General features: G+C 36.5%; 1 protein-coding gene across 15 annotated transcripts in view; it reads right to left on the bottom strand.

The window, feature by feature from the left end:
• The window catches only part of STK31 (serine/threonine kinase 31), an 83,216-nt gene that overhangs the window by 45,821 nt on the left and 18,740 nt on the right, over positions 1-18,655 (bottom strand). For 14 of the 15 annotated variants that reach the window (XM_073898959.1, XM_073898966.1, XM_073898958.1 and 11 more), the window contains 5 exons: positions 15,043-15,401; positions 13,994-14,168; positions 7,275-7,390; positions 4,718-4,877; positions 1,004-1,126 (listed from right to left, as the gene is read on the bottom strand). In XM_073898959.1, coding sequence (XP_073755060.1) covers positions 1,004-1,126; positions 4,718-4,877; positions 7,275-7,390; positions 13,994-14,168; positions 15,043-15,401 — 933 coding nt within the window. The remainder of the gene's footprint in view (positions 1-1,003; positions 1,127-4,717; positions 4,878-7,274; positions 7,391-13,993; positions 14,169-15,042; positions 15,402-18,655) is intronic. The other variant, XM_073898967.1, reaches the window with a different exon arrangement.

The following is an 18,655-nucleotide window of genomic DNA, read 5'->3' as shown; positions in this document are numbered from 1 at the left end:
TTCTCCAACTCTCTAGCAAACACATTCCCTGCAGTCCAAAATAAGTCAAGGATGCCAACTAGCACAGCCACGACTTAACTTGTTCTAAAGATGCTGACCAAAGCAGTAAAAGTTCAAATATATATAAAAGTAGATGGAGAAGAGGGTTACTGTTTTCAACTGATATGACCATAAAGAAAGTTCAAAGAACATTAATAGAGAAATGAGAACTAAAAGAGTTCAGGAGAGTTGCCAGAGACATCAATATATAAAAATCAACAGTAAAAAAAATAATAAATAAATAAAAATCAACAGTATTCCGCTACACCACCAAAAATAACTAAGAAATGGAAAGTAAGATAATATCCACAAAAGCAACCAAACATATACATAGCTTGGAGTTAAATAAAGAAATGCCAGAGGGCTTTTAGAGAAAAACTTTAAACATAATTAAAGGACATTAAAAAAAAGATCTGAATAAGTGAAGAGAAAAATTACGTTAATAGGTGGAATGTTTCATAACACTGCCACATATGCCCATTCACTCCAAATTAAAGTCATTGCTGAGATAACGGGATAAGGCTGAAGACAAGGTTCCATAACATCCTATTGCTATTGTACTCTAGCCCCTGATCCTAGATCAGGACTCCTCTCCTAAACTCTTGACATGTGACCCTACCAGATTTTCTGCTAGAATGCAACAGACAACAGGGACTCACATGCCCGCTACTGCGTCTGCCTCCATTGAGTTTTCCCAGTGAATGTTGCTCTAGCAAGCCTGATGTGTCCAACCATTTTACCTTATTTGCAGGATACACATATATACATAAACATATTTAATAGACTGAAGTAACACTTCAATTCTATTAAAAAGAAATTACAGTTCATCGAAGAGAAGAAAAATTTTTGCAGCCATCAGTACTATCTGAAGTCTCAAGGTAAATGCGAATTTCACCTCTCAAATGATAAACATATTTTTTTGATAAACGTATTTTAATGTACATATATCTTTTTAAATTCTAACCTGCAATGTTTTCAAGCGTTTATTAAGAGGTAACTCATCTACTTCCAGAATAAAAACTTCTACTGCCATGTTCAGTTTCTGTTGCACTTCATTTCTTTTGGCAATCAAAATATTTCCTTCACTCTGGAGAAAGAAAACAAATAACCATCATTAATACACCAGGTGGGTTTTTTTTTTTTTTTTTTACACATTGACCTATGTCAAAAAAAATATTGATGTCTTAAAGTGAGTAAAATTTAACATTACATTCTCCAAACACAGTCGTTTTTAAGACAAATATCCCTCTCCTGAAATCACCCAACTCACAAATAAGACATTTAATAATCCTGCTCTAATTTTTCCTATTATATGTACAACACTGAAATTTTTGTTTCTCTTAAGAAAATTATACAAGTTCCTATTATTAATTACACACTAACTCCCTCCTACTCCCGTTCCACCCTCAATTCCTTCATCTACTTATCCTTCAAGATTCAGTTAATCTCCACCATGGTAAAACCTCCAATTTGTCTAAGAGGCTATGTTGGAAATAGCCATATGAGAGAGATCCAAGAACTCTATGCATTATCTCTATTACAGTACTTATCAGCTATATTGAAACTATTTATATGTATATCCCATACCCAAGAGAGAGGATCATGTCTTAAATTTGTGTCTCTGCTACCTATAACAGATCTGCCACATACACTTAAAACTTTGAATTTTAGAATATTCTTTGTTGTGTAAGCTCAACCAGACCATTCTGTAACTATATAGGAAAAAGAAAAGAATCTCTTCACCAAAAATATACATGGCAATCAAGTTAAGGTACTGTGCAAAATACATAAATGAAAATAATAATACTAACACCTAAATTAAGTTCAATAAGGGAAATAAAATGGTGGGGCACCTGGGTAGCTCAGTCAGTTAAGTGTCCACCTCTTGATTTAAGCTCAGGTCATGATCTCAGGGTTGTGAGATCAGGCTCTGCACTAGGCATGGCGCCTGCTTAAGGTTCTCTCTCCCTCTCCCTCTGCCCCTCCTCACCCGTTAAAAAAAAAAGGCAACTCTGAGCAGCAGTTATAACTGCTGTTATTCAATTATCCACTCTTCAGTCTATCAAATGAACTTTAGGGCAATGAAGCCTAAAATTAAGTCCTGAAACGTTAGCAGTCAGCAGAAACAAATACCGCTTAAAAAAAAAAAAAATCACAGGGGCACCTGGCTGGCTCAATCTGGACAACATATGACTCTTGATCTCCGGGTCATGAGTTCAAGCTCCACATTAAGTGTAGAGATTAAATGATTTTTTTTTTTTTTTAAATCTACTAGAGGGGATCCTGGGTGGCTCAGTTGGTTAAGGGTCTGCCTTCAGCTTAGGTCATGATCCCAGAGTCCTGGGATCAAGCCCCACATCAGGCTCTCTGCTCAGCGGGAAGCCTACCTCTCCCTCTCCCTCTGCCTGCCACTCTGCCTGCTTATGCTCTCTGTCAAATAAATAAAATCTGTTTAAAAAATATTTTTTTGAAGTAGTGTTCCATGATTCATTGTTTGCGTTTAACACCCAGTGCTCCACGCAACACATGGCCTCCTTAATACCCATCACCGGGCTAACCCATCCCCCCACCCACCTCCCCTTTAAAATCCTCAGTTTGTTTCTCAGAGTCCATAGTCTCTCATGGTTCATCTCCCCCTCCGATTTCCCCCCCTTCATTTTTCCCTTCCTTCTCCTAATGTTCTCCATGCTATTCTTTATGTTCCATAAATATGTGAAACCATACGATAATTTACTTTCTCTGCTTGACTTATTTCACTTAGCATAATCTCCTCCAGTCCCATTCATGTTGATGTGAAAACTGGGTATTCATCCTTTCTGATGGCTGAGTAATAGTCCACTATATATATGAACCACAACTTCTTTATCCATTCATCTGTTGAAGGGCATCTCAGCTCTTTCCACAGTTTGGCTATTGCGGACATTGCTGCTATGAACACTAGGGTGCATATGGCCCTTCTTTTCACTACATCTGTGTCTTTGGGGTAAATACCGAGTAGTGCAACTGCTGGATCATAGGGTAGCTCTGTTTTTAATTTTTTGAGGAACCTCCACACTGTTTTCCAAAGTGGCTGTACCAACTTGCATTCCCACCAACAGTGTAAGAGTGTTCCCCTTTCTCCACAACCTCTCCAACATTTGTTGTTTCTTGCCTTGTCAGCTTTTGCCATTCTAACTGGGGTAAGGTGGTATCTCAATGTGGTTTTGATTTGAATTTCCCTGATGGCCAATGATGAAAAAAATTTACTAGAATACCAAGCCTTGGAGCTATGTTAAGCCCTCTCCCTCTCTGTCCTGAGTCACTTCCCTATGCTCAAACCATAAAAACAACAAAACAAAAATTAAAATGCAGTTCTTTTTCATCTTATTACATGAAAATACATCATGAATTACTTTAATATTTACAATACGGTTTAAATGGAAAGAGAATACACTTCGCAGTCAGACATACCTAGGTTCAAATACCGTATTAACATTTAGCACTATGTAATTTTCAGCAATTTCCTTAAACCCTGTAGGACTCAATTTCCTCATTTATAAAATAAAAGCAAAACTGTCCATTTTAAAAGTATAAGAAAAAGTTTATAAAGTACCTAATAACATTACCTGTGTCTCATATAGATTCAAAACTTACGGCTTCTGTCACTTTTTTCTTACATAATCAGAAGTAATCAGTTAGGGTCTAACATGTAAAATGACACAAATATAATCCCTTCTCCAAATTTAACACTCCTGGCATTTCCAAAGGCCTAGTTATTCTGTTCACTCCTCACTTAGAGTCAGCTAGGTTGCCAACTGAGCAACCTAGGTATGAATAAGGCTTTTGGGGTACAATCCCCAGAGGTAGAAACCACCAATAATTCAATGGGGCAACTCCAAACACAAGTACAGAACTCATACGTACTATGGAAAGCTATGATTGTGGTAAGTATCTTTATATGAAAAACAAGGAGTTCTGTTCAGCTCAATATAAACTAAAAATTGTGAGAGGAAATACACTTGCACCTTTGCTAATAAAGATGTCATAGGAAATAATATGTTCTTCATACCCTCCCCTACCCGTTAATAACCACCTCTCAATAATGGGTGGCTTAAATAGCATTTAATAGTAAGGCAGAGTCCAATACTGCAGCATAAAACACACCATTCAGACCCAAAAACAAGATACATTAGCAGGTATCACAGCCACCCTAGCTTATAAGCTTCACCCCCCTCAAAAGCCACCATCTTTTATAGGCATAGCTTCCAAAGTTCCTCAAGGATGGTATGCCCAGTTGCAAGAGCCCCCACCACCAAGTATTTGTAGTTTAAAGTTCCTCAAGTCCAGATATAAATTACCAACTAGGGAGATTTATCTAGCCAACGCTGCCTAGTAACATGACTGAAATACCATTTTACCAAATTACCAAGGGAAAAGAGAAGGAATTGACCAATGGTCGAATGTTCATGCAAAAGGGGAAAAGATTTTGTTAACACTTTATCCACAATCACCATTTATCTATCCTATCTTTTTTTAACAAGGCAATAAAATTAGGAATCAAATTATTAATATGCAGATGCTGTAAAAATTAAATATTTCATACAAAGTATCACTATAATACCTACAATCCTTCTTTCTCAAATGATAGCCCCTTATGATCAACAAATAAAACCATAATAGAGAAAAATTCTTGACCCACCACATTTTCACAAGTTTGTATGTTCTCTTGAGCAAGACTGTATTCTGCCCAAATTCTCTCTAATTCAGGCAAAGAAGCTGGGGTAGTAAAGCACTCTTCATCTAACACTTGCATAGCATCTGAAAGATCATTTCCAAAACGAACACTGATGTTGACACGTCTGTTTAAAAACATAAGCAAAAAGGAAAAGATCAAGAAATTTGTAAGTTGATGTGAGAAAAAGTTGCACTTAAATAATAATGGTCTAAAGTTAAAACATACAACATTGGCTATGAAGAGGTACTTGCTAAAACCTTATATAAAATCATAAATTAACTGGCATAACTTGTAATTAAAAATATATTTGATTCATGGGGCACCTGGGTGGCTCAGTTGGTCAAGCATCTTTTTTTTTTTTTTAAGATTTTATTTTATTTATTTATTTTAAAGAGAGGAAGAGAGAGCACAAGAGGAAGTACGGTCAGAGGAAGAAGCAGACTCCCTGCTGAGCAGGGAGCCCGATACGGGACTCGATCCCAGGACTCTGGGATCATGACCTGAGCAGAAGGCAGTCGCTTATTCAACTTAGCCACCCAGGCGCCCAAGTATCCGACTCTTGGTTTAGCTCAGGCCATGATCTCAGGGTCATGGGATGGAGTCTGCTTGAGATTTTCATTCTCCCTCTCCCTCTGCCCCCCTGCTCGTGCTTACACACACTCTCTCTCAAATAAATAAATAAATCTTAAAAATATATATACATTTGAGAAAAAAAATCAAATAAAACTTTTATCAAAAAGTTTTACATAGGAGCGCCTGGGTGGCTCAGTCAGTTGGGCATCTGCCTTCGGCTCAAGTCATGATCCCAGGACCCTGGGATCAAGCCCCACATCAGGCTCCCTGCTCAGTGGGGAGCCTACTTCTCCCACTTCCCCAGCCTGTGCTCTCTCTCTGTCAAATAAATAAAAATAAAATCTTAAAAAAGAAAAAAACTTTTACATAAAGGACAACTTCAAAAGTCTGCAGAACTTTAAATGATATCAGATACACCTTCAATGCTGGTATAGTTAGATTTCTGAATAATTCTTTAAAAACGTTAGACTTAGCCAATCTTGCTTACTAAGACTGCAGGCACATTAGTCCTTATACCCTATTAAGCAGACTAGCATTTGTGGGTTGAAAAAAGAAAAAAAAGCAATTGGAGAAGCAGGCCAGCTGGCAAAACCAACAAGGTCCATCCATATTCTTTTCTCTAGTTTCTAACTAGACTGCCACCATTCTAATAGCACATTATTTCCTCAAAACTGTACTAAAATATATTGGATTATTTTGGTCCTAAGTTTGTCTCATAGCTGTGGCAGTGCAGCCACTTAATTTTTGGTAGTGCATGAAAAGCTGATCAGGCTCTAGAGGGACAAAATTACTCAAACTATCTAGAGGCTTATAAACCAGATGACAATTGATGGATTTATACTAGAGAATATAAATTTCCACTGGACAAAACACCAACACACAGTTTTAATTCAGATGACCATCTTCTTATTGTTTCAAAGTATGTGAGAAAATGAATTACTGATTTAAGTTCTTTGTGTAGCATGAAAAGGGAACTAGGTTGTCTTGAGAACTGTTTTTTTTCCCACATTCCAGGAAAGAGTGACAAATTATCCCTAACCAACAATAAGGCCATCATCTATTAATATAATACCTAAATAAATCATATACAGAGTCTGACAAATGCTGAATAAACTCTGCACAAGACTTGCTAAACAATTTCTTCTCTTCTGATTCCATGAAGACCACTTTTCTTCTGACTGTACGAAAACCACTTTTTTCTTTCAAATCTTTAGTTTTGGTATAAGCCTAAAAATAATACTAAGCAATACAATGGACATAGTAGTTTCCCATAAAACCACTTAGAACTTGTGTTTTTTAATTTCACTCTCATCGATGACTTTAGAACAAAATAACTCCATGTAGTGACAAAGGAATGCTGACACAAACACTATAAAACTTATCTCGGTAGTATTTTTAGTTTCTCTCTTTAGTATCAGGGTGCCTGCGTGGCTCAGTCATTAAGCGTTTGCCTTCGGCTCAGGTCATGATCCTGGGGTCCTGGGATCGAGCCCCACATCTGGCTCCCTGCTTGGCAGGAAGCCTGCTTCTCCCTCTCCTCCCTCCCTACCCTCCCCTGCTTGTGTTCCTGCTTTCTCTCTCTGTCAAATAAATAAATAAAATCTTTAAAAAATAAAAAAAATAAAGATTAAGTGTCAAAGGAAAAATGGTGGACATATAATTTAAACAAAGCATTAACTAATTAACAATTATTTTAAATTATCCTTCTCAAGGTACCCAAGCAGCTCAGTCAGTTAAGCATCCGACTCTTGATTTCAGCTCAGGTCATGATCTCAGGGTTGAGATCGAGCCCCAAGTCAGGCTCTGTGTTCAGCACGGAGTCTGCTTGAGATTCTCTCTCTCTCTCCCCTTTCCCTCTGCCCCTCCCTCTACTCTCTCTCTCAATAAATAAATTTTAAAAATAAATACAAATTAAAATTATCCTTCTCAAAAATATGCTTTTACCTACCTAATTTCTTTCAATATTTCAACCTTAGCTGCCAGATTTTCCATTCTGGTACCTACATGAGTCTTCAGAGTGCTTTCTAAATGTTTAGTCAAATCCATGGTAGTCGCTTTCTCTTGCTGCAACAAAAATCAAGCACATCCTAGTGAATCTCAAACCAGAAACTATATTTCTACTGTCACTTAAATGGTTTTAAGGCATAACCAAAATTTTAAAGGTTAAAAAATATTGGGGTACCTGGCTGGCTCAGTTGGTGAAACATGCAATCTTGATCTCAGGGTCATGGGTTTGAGCCCGATGTTGGGCACAGAGATTACTTTAAAAAAACTGGGGGGCGTCTAGGTGGTTCAGTCAGTTAAGTGTCCGACTCTTGGTTTTGGCTCAGGTAATGATCTCAGGGTCATGAGATCGAGCTCCACACTGGACTCCATGCTCAGTGTGAAGTCTGTTTGAGATTCTTTCTCTCCCCCACCCGACTCATGCTCTCTCACTCCTGCTTTAAAATAAATAAATAAATAAATCCTTTAAAAAAGTTTTTTTTTTTAAATGTTTAAACCACAGGACAACTGATTTCCCTACTGATTGGGATCTGAAAAAGATAATCTATTCCAGTCTTCTGCCTTCACACAGATTACAGACTCATCTTTCATTCTAATAAAAAGCCAAAGAGAAACAAATTCCACATATTTTATGTCTTAATACTTAAATTTTAAAAAGATAAAAGATCCCTAGAGACACCAAAAGATTATCAATGACTATTTTTTTAAAAAGTCCTGTGTCATTTTACATTACAAAATAATCAAAAACATCACTTCTTTGACCCAAGCTAGATTAAGCTCCCTGATTCTGAGTGGTATCTTAAATACGAGTCTACCATGATTATCTAAAATAATGTACAGAGCAGTAATATGAATAAAGACCTAGCAGTTTTAGTCTAATTATACTCCAAACCAGATATTACATAAACATAGAAATTTTACCCAGTATTTGAACAACATGCTCCTTAGTCCTCACATTCTCTCCAATTCTTCAGTTAAATAAAAAGAGAGAACCAGAATATACTGAATGCTTATGCTTATTACTAGTATGCTACACTCAGGTATGTTCATGCCCTTCTTCTCCCTTTTGTTGAGTAGGATGACCATGAAGAATCAGTTATGTTTGTTCTCAATTCTGTTTATAGCCACTGGAATTGTTATTATAATTACTCCAAAATTAAATAAATCTAAGAAATTAAATAAATCTAAGAAGAAAATACATAAATCTAAGAGTGGGAAAATAAAAAGTTGTTAAATCTTTGAAAATGTACTTAATGTTTCACAAAGACATTAAACAAATCTTTAATACAAATTACTAATGAACTGTATGTGAAAGAGAACTATAAAATACTGAGGAAAAGAATCATTTAGATCTAAAAGAATTGTGAAATTAAGCTGGTTCTCAAATATCTTGAGCTTATTATTAGTCCATTTGTATAAAAAAAACACCAACCCTGGAAATCAGATGAAAACAATGAGTATGGTTTTTAAGACAAAGAACAAATAAGACAAACAGAAAAGATGGCAAATTCAAACCCAACCACATCAATAATTACAGTAAATGAAAATTAGCTTAACACTCCAATTAAAAGATAGGAGATTATAAATCTGGATGAAAAAGCTCAGGTTCAACTATATGTTGCTCTTCAGACACACTTATTAGATAAAAAGAGACAGATAAAAATTAATGGATGGAAAAGATATACTATGCAAACATGGCTATGTTAATATCAGGCAATGTGGACTTCAATACAGGGAGCATTCCCAGCAATAAAAAGGGATATTACATAAAGATGATTCATCAGGAAGACACTATTCTAAATGTGCATGCAACTAATAACAAAGTTTCAAACTCACAAAGTAAAACTTAACAGAAAAAAAGGAAGAAACAGACAAAACCACAAAAATATCTGGAGATTTCAACACTCTTCTCTGGGTACTGATAGAACAAGTAGACAGAAAAATCAGTCTGGATACAAAAGACTTCAACAACACTATCAGCTAATTTGATTTGATTTAGAGAATATTCCACCACACAACTGTAGAATATGCATAATTTTTTAAAGTACAGGGAACACTTCCAAAAACAAATCATATGCTGAGTAATAAAGCAAATCACAATAAAAGAACTGAAACCACAGAAAGTATGCTAATATCAGGAGATTAACTAAAACTCAGTAACAAAAATATACTGGGGGAGGGGCGCCTGGGTGGCTCAGTCATTAGCCATCTGCCTTTGGCTCAGGTTGTGATCCCGGGGTCCTGGGATCAAGCCCCACATCAGGCTCCCTGCTCAGCGGGAAGCCTGCTTCTCCCTCTCCCACTCCCCCTGCTTGTGTTCCCTCTCTCTCCCTCACTGTGTCTCTCTCTGTCAAATAAATAAATAAAATCTTTAAAAAATATATATATACTGGGGGAAAAAAATCTCCAAATATGTGAAAATTAGATAATATGCTTCTAAATAATTCATGATTCAAAAAAAAAAATCACAGAATTCTAAAAATATGTTTAATCAATAAAAACAAAGTATCAAAATCTGTGGGCTACAGATAAAGAAGTACTTAAAAGGAAGTATCTTTAAATGTTATAAGGAACATGGGCACCTGGGTGGCTCAGTTGGTTAAGCGACTGCCTTTGGCTCAGGTCATTATCCTGCAGTCCCGGGATTGAGTCCCACATTGGGCTCCCTGCTCAGCAGGGAGTCTGCCTCTCCCTCTGACCCTCTTCCCTCTCATGCTCTCTATCTCTCATTCTCTCTCTCAAATAAATATTAAAAAAAAATAAATGTTATAAGGAACAAAAGATTAAAAACGATAATATGAATTTCCATCTAAAGAAGATAAAAGGGCAAATTAAAGAGGAAGGAAGGCAATTATAAAGTAAAAAATCAATTAATTAAGTAAGAAAGAAATAAATTTTAAAAACCAACAGATACAGAAATCAGTACTTTTTGAAAGCATTAAGATCTTCAGGTTTCTGGTCCAGCATGTAAAAAGCCTGGAAGTCACTCTAACATCCTATCAACAAGTAAAAAGCTAAACAAACTGAAAAATCAACAAGCCTTCTTAGATCTTTAAGAAAGATGAGGTCACAGGGCAAACTGCTGCCCCCAAAACTGGAGAGACAGACAGGAAAATAAAAACCATTCACAACTTATATGGAACAGCAACCTCTGAGGGAACCAGCTGGAGTAGGTAAACCTCAACTTCAAATGACAATTGCTGAAGACTCAGCGTGAACAACTGAGAGTTAAAAACTCCAGGCAGACCCAGTCATCAGGATGCCTCCACTTTTACCCCCAGGATCTCTACCACGTTCTCACAGTATAAATATAAGAGAAAAATCCTCTCAAGCTTCCAAAAGGGAAAGGGGGAAAGGTAGCATTTTACGCTACAGTATTCTGTTCTTAACAAGATCTGCCCTCAGGGAAACTTTTTTTTTTAAGTTTTTATTTATTTATTTGACAGACAGAGAGAGATGGCGCATGCACATAAGCAGGGTGAGTGAGAAAGGGAGAATATACACTAAAAGACAAAAAACACAGAGGAAGAGACAAAGCAAGAATCAGAATCAGACTCAGACATGGCATGGATAGATGCTCAACTGTCAAGACCAGATATTTTAAACATGGTATGATTAATATGCTAAGGGCTCTAGTACTTAATTAGACAGAATGCAAGAATAGATGGGCAATGAAAGCAGAGAGATGGAAATTCTAATAAAGAAGCAGAAATACTAGAGATCAAAAACACTAGAGCAGAAATGAACAATTCTGATGCACTTATCAGTAGACTGGATGTGGCTGAGGAAAGAATCTCTGTAATCCAAGATACATGAATGCTATGTGTTCACAAAAAGACCTATACAAAAATATTCACAATGGCTTTATTCATAACAACTAAAAACTAGAACACCCTAAATACAAACTGTGGTATATTGCTACAGTGGAATACTACTCCATAATAAAAATGAACTTTTTTTTTTAAAGATTTTATTTATTTATTTGAGACAGTGAGATAGCAAGAGCAGGAACACAAGCAGGGGGAGTGGGAGAGGGAGAAGCAGATTTCCCGCTGAGCAGGGGCCCAATGTGGGGCTCGATCCCAGGACCCTGGGATCATGACCTGAGCCGAAGGCAGCCGCTTAACCGACTGAGCCACCCAGGCGTCCCAAAAATGAACAAACTTCTAATATACACAACATAGATAAATCTCACAACCATTATGTTCAGTGAATGAAACCAGATCCAAAAGAATACATATCAGAGGATTACATTTTTATGAAGTACAGGATCAAGAAAAATAAACTATGGTGATATAAATCAGAATAGTGGTTGTCTTGAGTGGGAGGAAGAGAGGTTAGACTGTAAGGAGGCACCAAGGAACTTTCTGAAGTGGAACTGAACATTTTATATCTTGAGTAGGTACAGTAGATGTACTGTAATCCATTTACACTTTTTGATGGAAGAGGACAGGGGAACACGCCCAGAGAAAAAAAAATAAAAGGCAGGTGACTAATCTCCCTATCAACTAGACCTCTAAAGAAACAGACTATTTTCTAAGAAGAGACCTTATCTCTGAAATGCCCTTCCTTAATAGGATATCTCCAGATAAAAAGTTAGTTATGGGGCACCTGGGTGGCTCAGTCGATTAAGTATACAGACTCTTGATTTCGGCTCAGGACATGATATTAATAAATATCAGACTTGTGAGACAGAGCTCAGTGCTCAGCAGAGAGTCTTCTTGGATTCTCTCCCTCTCCCTCTGCCCCTCCCCCTCCCCAGCCTCGAGCACGTGCTCTCTCTCTCTAAAATAAATAAATAAATCTTTAAAAATAAAAATAAAAGGTTATCATGGACAGAACCCAAGATTTATGGATTTATGAGGCAGAGCTCCCTGGAAAATGCCACATATGGATTTAAAGGTTGAAAATTGAGTTCAATTACCAATGGTCAATGAATTCATCAATCAGACCTAATGAAACGGTCATTTAAAAAAAAAAACAAACCCTCCAAATAATTAGGTTTTAGGGAGCTTCCAAATTGGTGAACAAACCCATACTGGTAGAGTGGTAGGCTAAATACCCGCAGCTTCCCTACTCTACCTTTCACCCCCATCATAACTTCCTCTATGCATCTCTTCCTTTTATTTGGTTGTTCCTGAGTTATATCCTTTATAATAAAACTGTAATCATAAGTATAGCACTTTTCTGAGTTCTATGAGTTGTTTGTAAATTACTGAACAGGGGAGTAGGGATCACAGGAACTCTCAAATTTACAGGCAGAAGTGTAGGTAGCCTGGGAACCTGACTGTGGCTGGTATCTGAAGTGGAAGAAGTCTTATGGGACTGAGCCCTTAACTTGTGGGGTCTGTGCCAACTGCTGGGTATTTAGTATCACAAATGAATGGCAGGACACCCAGTTGGTGATGGTGAATTGGAGACAGTGTTAGGATGGCACATTTAGTATAAGAAAACACTTACACATTTGAAAAATACACAATATTCTTGGGGTAGAAAAAAATGTCCTGAATCTGAGCAAACCTTGAGACCTAACTACCATAAAAGGAAATACATGCAGAAAAGGAGACTCTTAAGCAACACAAGGATGCAGATTAAGCAATTTAAGAGATTTATCATACAAAATGCAAGGCACAGGCCTAAACTAGGATCCCAACTGGAAGAAGCTAAGGGACATTCATAGAACCACCCAGGAAATCTGAACACTGGATAGTAAAAGATATTAAGGAATTACTGTTAATTTTTAAGTATGTACAGTATTACGGTTGTCTTTTTCAAAGTTATTCTCTACCAGAGGCACACACTAAAACATATACAGTAGAATTATGAATGGGATTTGTTTTAAAATAACTCTGGGCCACCTAGGTGGCTGAGTTGGTTAAGTATGTGCCTTCAGCTCAGATCATGATCCCAAGGTCCTGGAATCGAGCTCTGCGTCAGGCTCCCTGCTCAGTTGGGGAATCTGCTTCTCCCTCTCCCTATGCCCCTGCTCATGCTCTCTCTCTCTCTCACTCTCTCTCAAATAAATTTAAAAAATCTTTAAAAATAAATAAATAAATAAAATAAAGTAACTCAGGAGGTATAGCTTTTTTTGAAAAGACTGCCCATGTGTCTAATAATGTAAAAACCGGGTGATGAATACATAAGGTTAATTATTCAACTCTCTCTCCTTCTGGAATGTTTGAAATTTCCCACAGTTAAAAGTTTTTAAAAAAACATAAAAGGAGGGGCGCCTGGGTGGCACAGTCGTTAAGCCTTCGGCTCAGGTCATGATCCCGAGGTCCTGGGATCGAGCCCTGCATCAGGCTCCCTGCTCAGCAGGAAGCCTGCTTCTCCCTCTCCCACTCTCTCTGCTTGTGTCCCCTCTCTCGCTGTGTCTCCCTCTCTCTCTGTCAAATAAATAAATAAAATCTTTTAAAAAAAAGAACATAAAAGGAAATATAAATGAATCATTAATTTTTCAAACACTCAATGAAATCCAAAGGTGATTAGTTTGGAGTGTAAGAAAAAACTTCATCTGTAAACAAATATAAAGAAAAGAGAGAATGAGAGAGGAGGAGAGAAAGGGAAGAAAACAAAAAGTGACAGCAAATTAAACAAAGAAGAGCAGATGAGTATACAGATTACCCAGTCATTCTTTACCTTACACCAGTGAACATATCATACCTGCAGCTCCTGGGCAGTCTGTTCTACTTTGGATTCTAGAACTTTGTAACTTTCAAGAAGAACCTCCTTCTCTGTTTTAAGCCTTTCATTTTCTTCAATCAGCTTCTGGTCCTGCTTAATTTTTGCCAGGCTGACATTAGACCCTAAATTAAAGTCTCCAACAGCCAAATTTTCCCTATTAAAAACAAATTCACTCATTTTAAAAACCAAACTGTCTAAGGCTGACAGAGATCATAAAGCTGAACTAAATCATCTTGAGCTTTTTATACCATAATATATATTAAGCTAACTTCAAAAACAATGCTGCCAACACTCAAATATATGCCAGCTTGTAGCAATATCAACTCTAGCAAATACAGTAAAAAGCATTCTTTATCAGTTTCTTCCAATTTCTCCTCCCCATCAACCCCACTCCATTTTACAGTTTTTTTCTAAGATCCCAAAAACAGCTACATAACCCAAGACATGGAATCATGGCCTGGATCATGATACAGAAGTTTATAAATCGTTTGGTACTTAGAAACATTAAACATGGCTTTCAGCTTCAAATTTATAATTCAAGATTGTCTAAAAAGTGAATTCCCTTTATAATAATCAAATTCCATCATAACAAGTTATCACAGGAAGAACAAAGAGTTTCTCTTTTGTTAAAAAGGAAAGGTAATGCCCTAAAAGTCATTAAAATATTCTTAAAGCCATAGGAAAACTTCAAAGTTTATCTGAAATTTTGGCTTTGCCTAAATAATTCAGATTTAGGGGTATATTTTTATTTTTGATAAACATATTCCAAAGAATTAATATGAAGAGCTAGTATGTGAACTTTAAACAACTGAGGCATGATTTTTCTTTCAAAATGGCGTTTAATAAAAATGTTCCTGCAAAAGCAGACAGAAATACATGTTTGAGAAAAATAGAAATGAGTACCATCCCTCAAAATCACTGACATAGATAAAAGACTCCAAAAACATAAGCCTTGACTTCTACTATGACAAGAGCTTCTACCATGAATTAGAAACTAGTTAAGATTAAAAACCCCATGACAGTCTTACTTTGGAAATGTCACATGATTTCCTGCATCATTTTCATTCTTCAGATCAAGAGTCATCCTCCCACTTAAGCGCCCCTTTGGCCGGGTGAAGGCTGACTGGTTTGATCTATGCCCCCATGAGGGAATGGGGCTTTTGAGGTTCCTGAGGACAAGCTGACCAGGATCTGATTTTTTTTCCTCACAAGTGTTAGTGCTGGAAGTGAGTTTGCATTTTTCTGCAAATCCTTTTTTAGCCACCTCCTCCCCTATATCCACACTGCCATACTCAGCCTGAGCAATAACTGTTCCATCTTGATAGGTTGCTTTAATTCTCATTTTTATCTCCTTTTCAAAAATCAAGCTCCCCAAAAAGGTTCTGCCCTAAGAAAGACGGGGAAGGAAAAAAGTTGTAAACCAACTACACCAACATGTTTTTCTTCACTTTATTTTGTTTCTACCCAGTTTTTCAAACAATCATACTTCTTCATTCTGAAAACTCTATAAAAGCACTCTTACCTTGTTATTGGCTATATGCAAATATACTTCTCCATTTGTATGAATATATTCTAATTATACATTTAGAGGAGAAATCTTCCCTTCCAGAAGTAGAGTTAATACCTGTATAGGCAGCCATATTTATAAATTTTAAAATGTGTACCAATTAAACACCCTAGAATAATTGTTTTAAACGAAGCAGATGGTGTTGACCATTTTGGTCCCAATGAAATGAAATGGTGTCCTGAGGAGTACAGCACATAAAAATGAAATCTGGTATCTAGAAAAGGCACTCAAATTCAACAAAACTTTAAAAATAGTTTTACAAGGGCACTGGGGTGGCTCAGTCAGTTAAGTGTCTGCCTTTGGCTCAGGTCATGATCTCAAGGTCCTGGGATGGAGCCTTGCAACAGCTCCTTGCTCAGTGGGGAGACTGCTTCTCCCTCTCCCTCTGCCCTTCCCCAACCCCTGCTTGTGCTCACTCTCTCTCAAAAAAAATGAATAAAAAATCTTTAATAAATTAATTAATAAAATAAAACAAAATACATAGAATTACAAAGAAAATTTTTTCACTGTGATACATTTTAACCCCAAGTTAAGAACCCCTGGACCTAGAAGGGTGCATCCAAAAGGGCAGAAGGTGGTAAACGGTAAATGCTCATCATTAACCATCCAAAAAAAAAAATTTTAATCCACAAACCAAAATGACAAAGTATTTTAAGTTTACAAAAACACGGGCTTTGTAAATCTTTCAAATCATAAAATTTTTAAATACACATCCTGAGAGGCTTGAATTTACCAAGAATACCAATATAGATAGCAAAGATGGTTCAGAAGGCATCACCAACAAATGAGATCAAGCAAACAAAGCTAACCAACTCAAAATATGGTTCACAGAAATATATCAGATTAAGATTTCAATCAATCAGAATGTGATTTTGGGTTAACCTCTTTCGTACAAAAACCCTCGGTTTCAACTGATGTAACAATGTTGGGGTTCAGGAGCAAACGGTCAAGAAAGAATTTTTGAGATGTCTTCTCAAAAGGTGGTTTTATCAAAGCACGGGACAAGATCCATGGGCAAAAAGAGCTGCACTGGGGTCATGAGGAGTGGCCCATTATATACTTTCAAAATGGGAGGAGGTCAGGGAAAGCTTAAGTCTCTAAGGAATTTGGAAGCAAGGTTTAGAGGACATTGAGGGGCTAGCTGTTGTTAGGAAAAGGTCATTTGCTACTGTCTAGTAAAATCTTAGTCATGAGACCCTTCAGATGTCTATCAGTGGGCCAAAGCTTGGAGGATGACTGCTAACATATATCTTGCGGGGAAGGGGTGGGTAGAGATAAAGGAAGTTTCCAAAGGAATTTTTACATGTTAAAGGAGACTTGCAGGATTTTGGAGGTCAGGCTAACGTTAAGCTAAGGTTGCCTTTTGCTACTAGCAAAGTTTTAACATGGAGGCAGCTGAGTTCCTAGAGGAAGGACACTCTGCCTGTCTCAAGGACTTGTCAATGGCTGTAAATTTTAAGGAAATTTAATTTTTTTTCTTTTGCCTTTGTTCACATCATCACCTTTATGCTGAAAGTCTATCTAAAATCAAGTACAACTTTCTACTCCTAACCAATGTTAATGGAAGTGACAGTGTCTGAAAATTATTGCTGGAATATGTAAAATTCTTAATTTCAAGAAACTCTGTCTTTGGGCAACATATGGATTTAAATGGAAATAATCTACTTTTTACAAGAGTTCTAATTACCTAAAGCTGAATGCTCTAAAGGTATACTACTCCTTGTTTAAAATATGTTATGCAAAAATCTGATTTTTAGACTTTTCCCTGAAGTCAAATTCCATTTAGTTATGGTTGCCAATCACATTTAGTTGTTCAACAAAATTCTCCCTGAATTATACATAATCACAAAGACAGAACCCTAAACTTGGAATAAATTCTAAGTTCTCCTAAATTCTAACAAAAAGAATGACCAAGTAGATGATACATGGGTTTTTTAATATTGTACTTTACCATAAAAATATATATTCTACATATTTTTTTAAATGTCAAATATTTAATTTTTATAGTGAGAAATGTGTTATAGTTCCCATTAAATCTTGCAGGCCGGAAAGAGAGATCTATTTATTTATTTTTAAAACATAGTTAGGTATTTAAAAGACATAAATAAGATTTATCTTTTAAATAAATCTAGTCATTGTTTTAGAACAGAGCTTTCAATGATTAAAAAAGGATGATGTCATTTTTCTAAGACATATCTCATTGTGTTTCCCAAACTGGTAAGCTTTATTCAAAACCAAGAAAGCATCACTTGCTTTCTATTTTAATTTACCTAATCTTGTCTGGATATATTAGAAAACAGGCTAAAAAGCCTTTAATCTTTTAAACCCAAATTCCAATCTCTAGCTCTCATTCCCTGATTCTACATAAAATTTTCAAAATAAGGAAGGCATTTAGGGCATAAATCTTCATGTGATCTTTAGCATTTGTAACCACTATTCTGAGTATTAATTTCAACTGTGTTATAACATGGGTATGAAAGTGTTGTTTTAAAACGTACTGAGGGTATTTTAGTGCCTAGGTCACCCTCTGGAAGGGTCTCTCCTCTCTCTCTCTTTTAAACTAAATCCCTACTATTCATTCATTTGGTCAAATGCTAGATAAAGTGGATGCTCGTCTAACACCTAACAGGCAAGATCAAGGAGATCAGGCACAGAAAAATGAATAAAATATTATCTCTACTAAGACAGTCTCATCTCACAAGCTCACTATCTTGTTGGGGAAGGAAAAATGCAATTCTATATATCTTATTCACTGAATGAAACAGCTACAGGGGAATGGATGGTGGGTATTAGCAAAGACTTTACATAGGAAATTATATTTGAGCCTTGAGCTGAGAATTAATGGCTAAACATGGGCTTCCTAAGCAGAGACATTCAAGATTAACTATTTTCTTCCAGAAAACATTGTTTGCTAATAGTCTTTTTACCGAACATAAGCATGCAAATACAAATAATACCACCTGTAAAGAATCTATGAAGCACACAAAACATTCCCAATAACTAAAGTTTACTCCTCAGTTCCAAAACTAACTTTTAAAAATGACCTTTTATTCTTGATTCATATTTGTTTCAAT

Source organism: Callorhinus ursinus, unplaced genomic scaffold (assembly GCF_003265705.2).
Source record: "Callorhinus ursinus isolate GAN/ISIS: 27379988/994484 unplaced genomic scaffold, GSC_fseal_2.0 scaffold12, whole genome shotgun sequence".
In the NCBI taxonomy this organism is placed as follows: Eukaryota; Metazoa; Chordata; class Mammalia; order Carnivora; family Otariidae; genus Callorhinus; species Callorhinus ursinus.
This window is presented reverse-complemented; position numbering and strand designations above follow the sequence as displayed.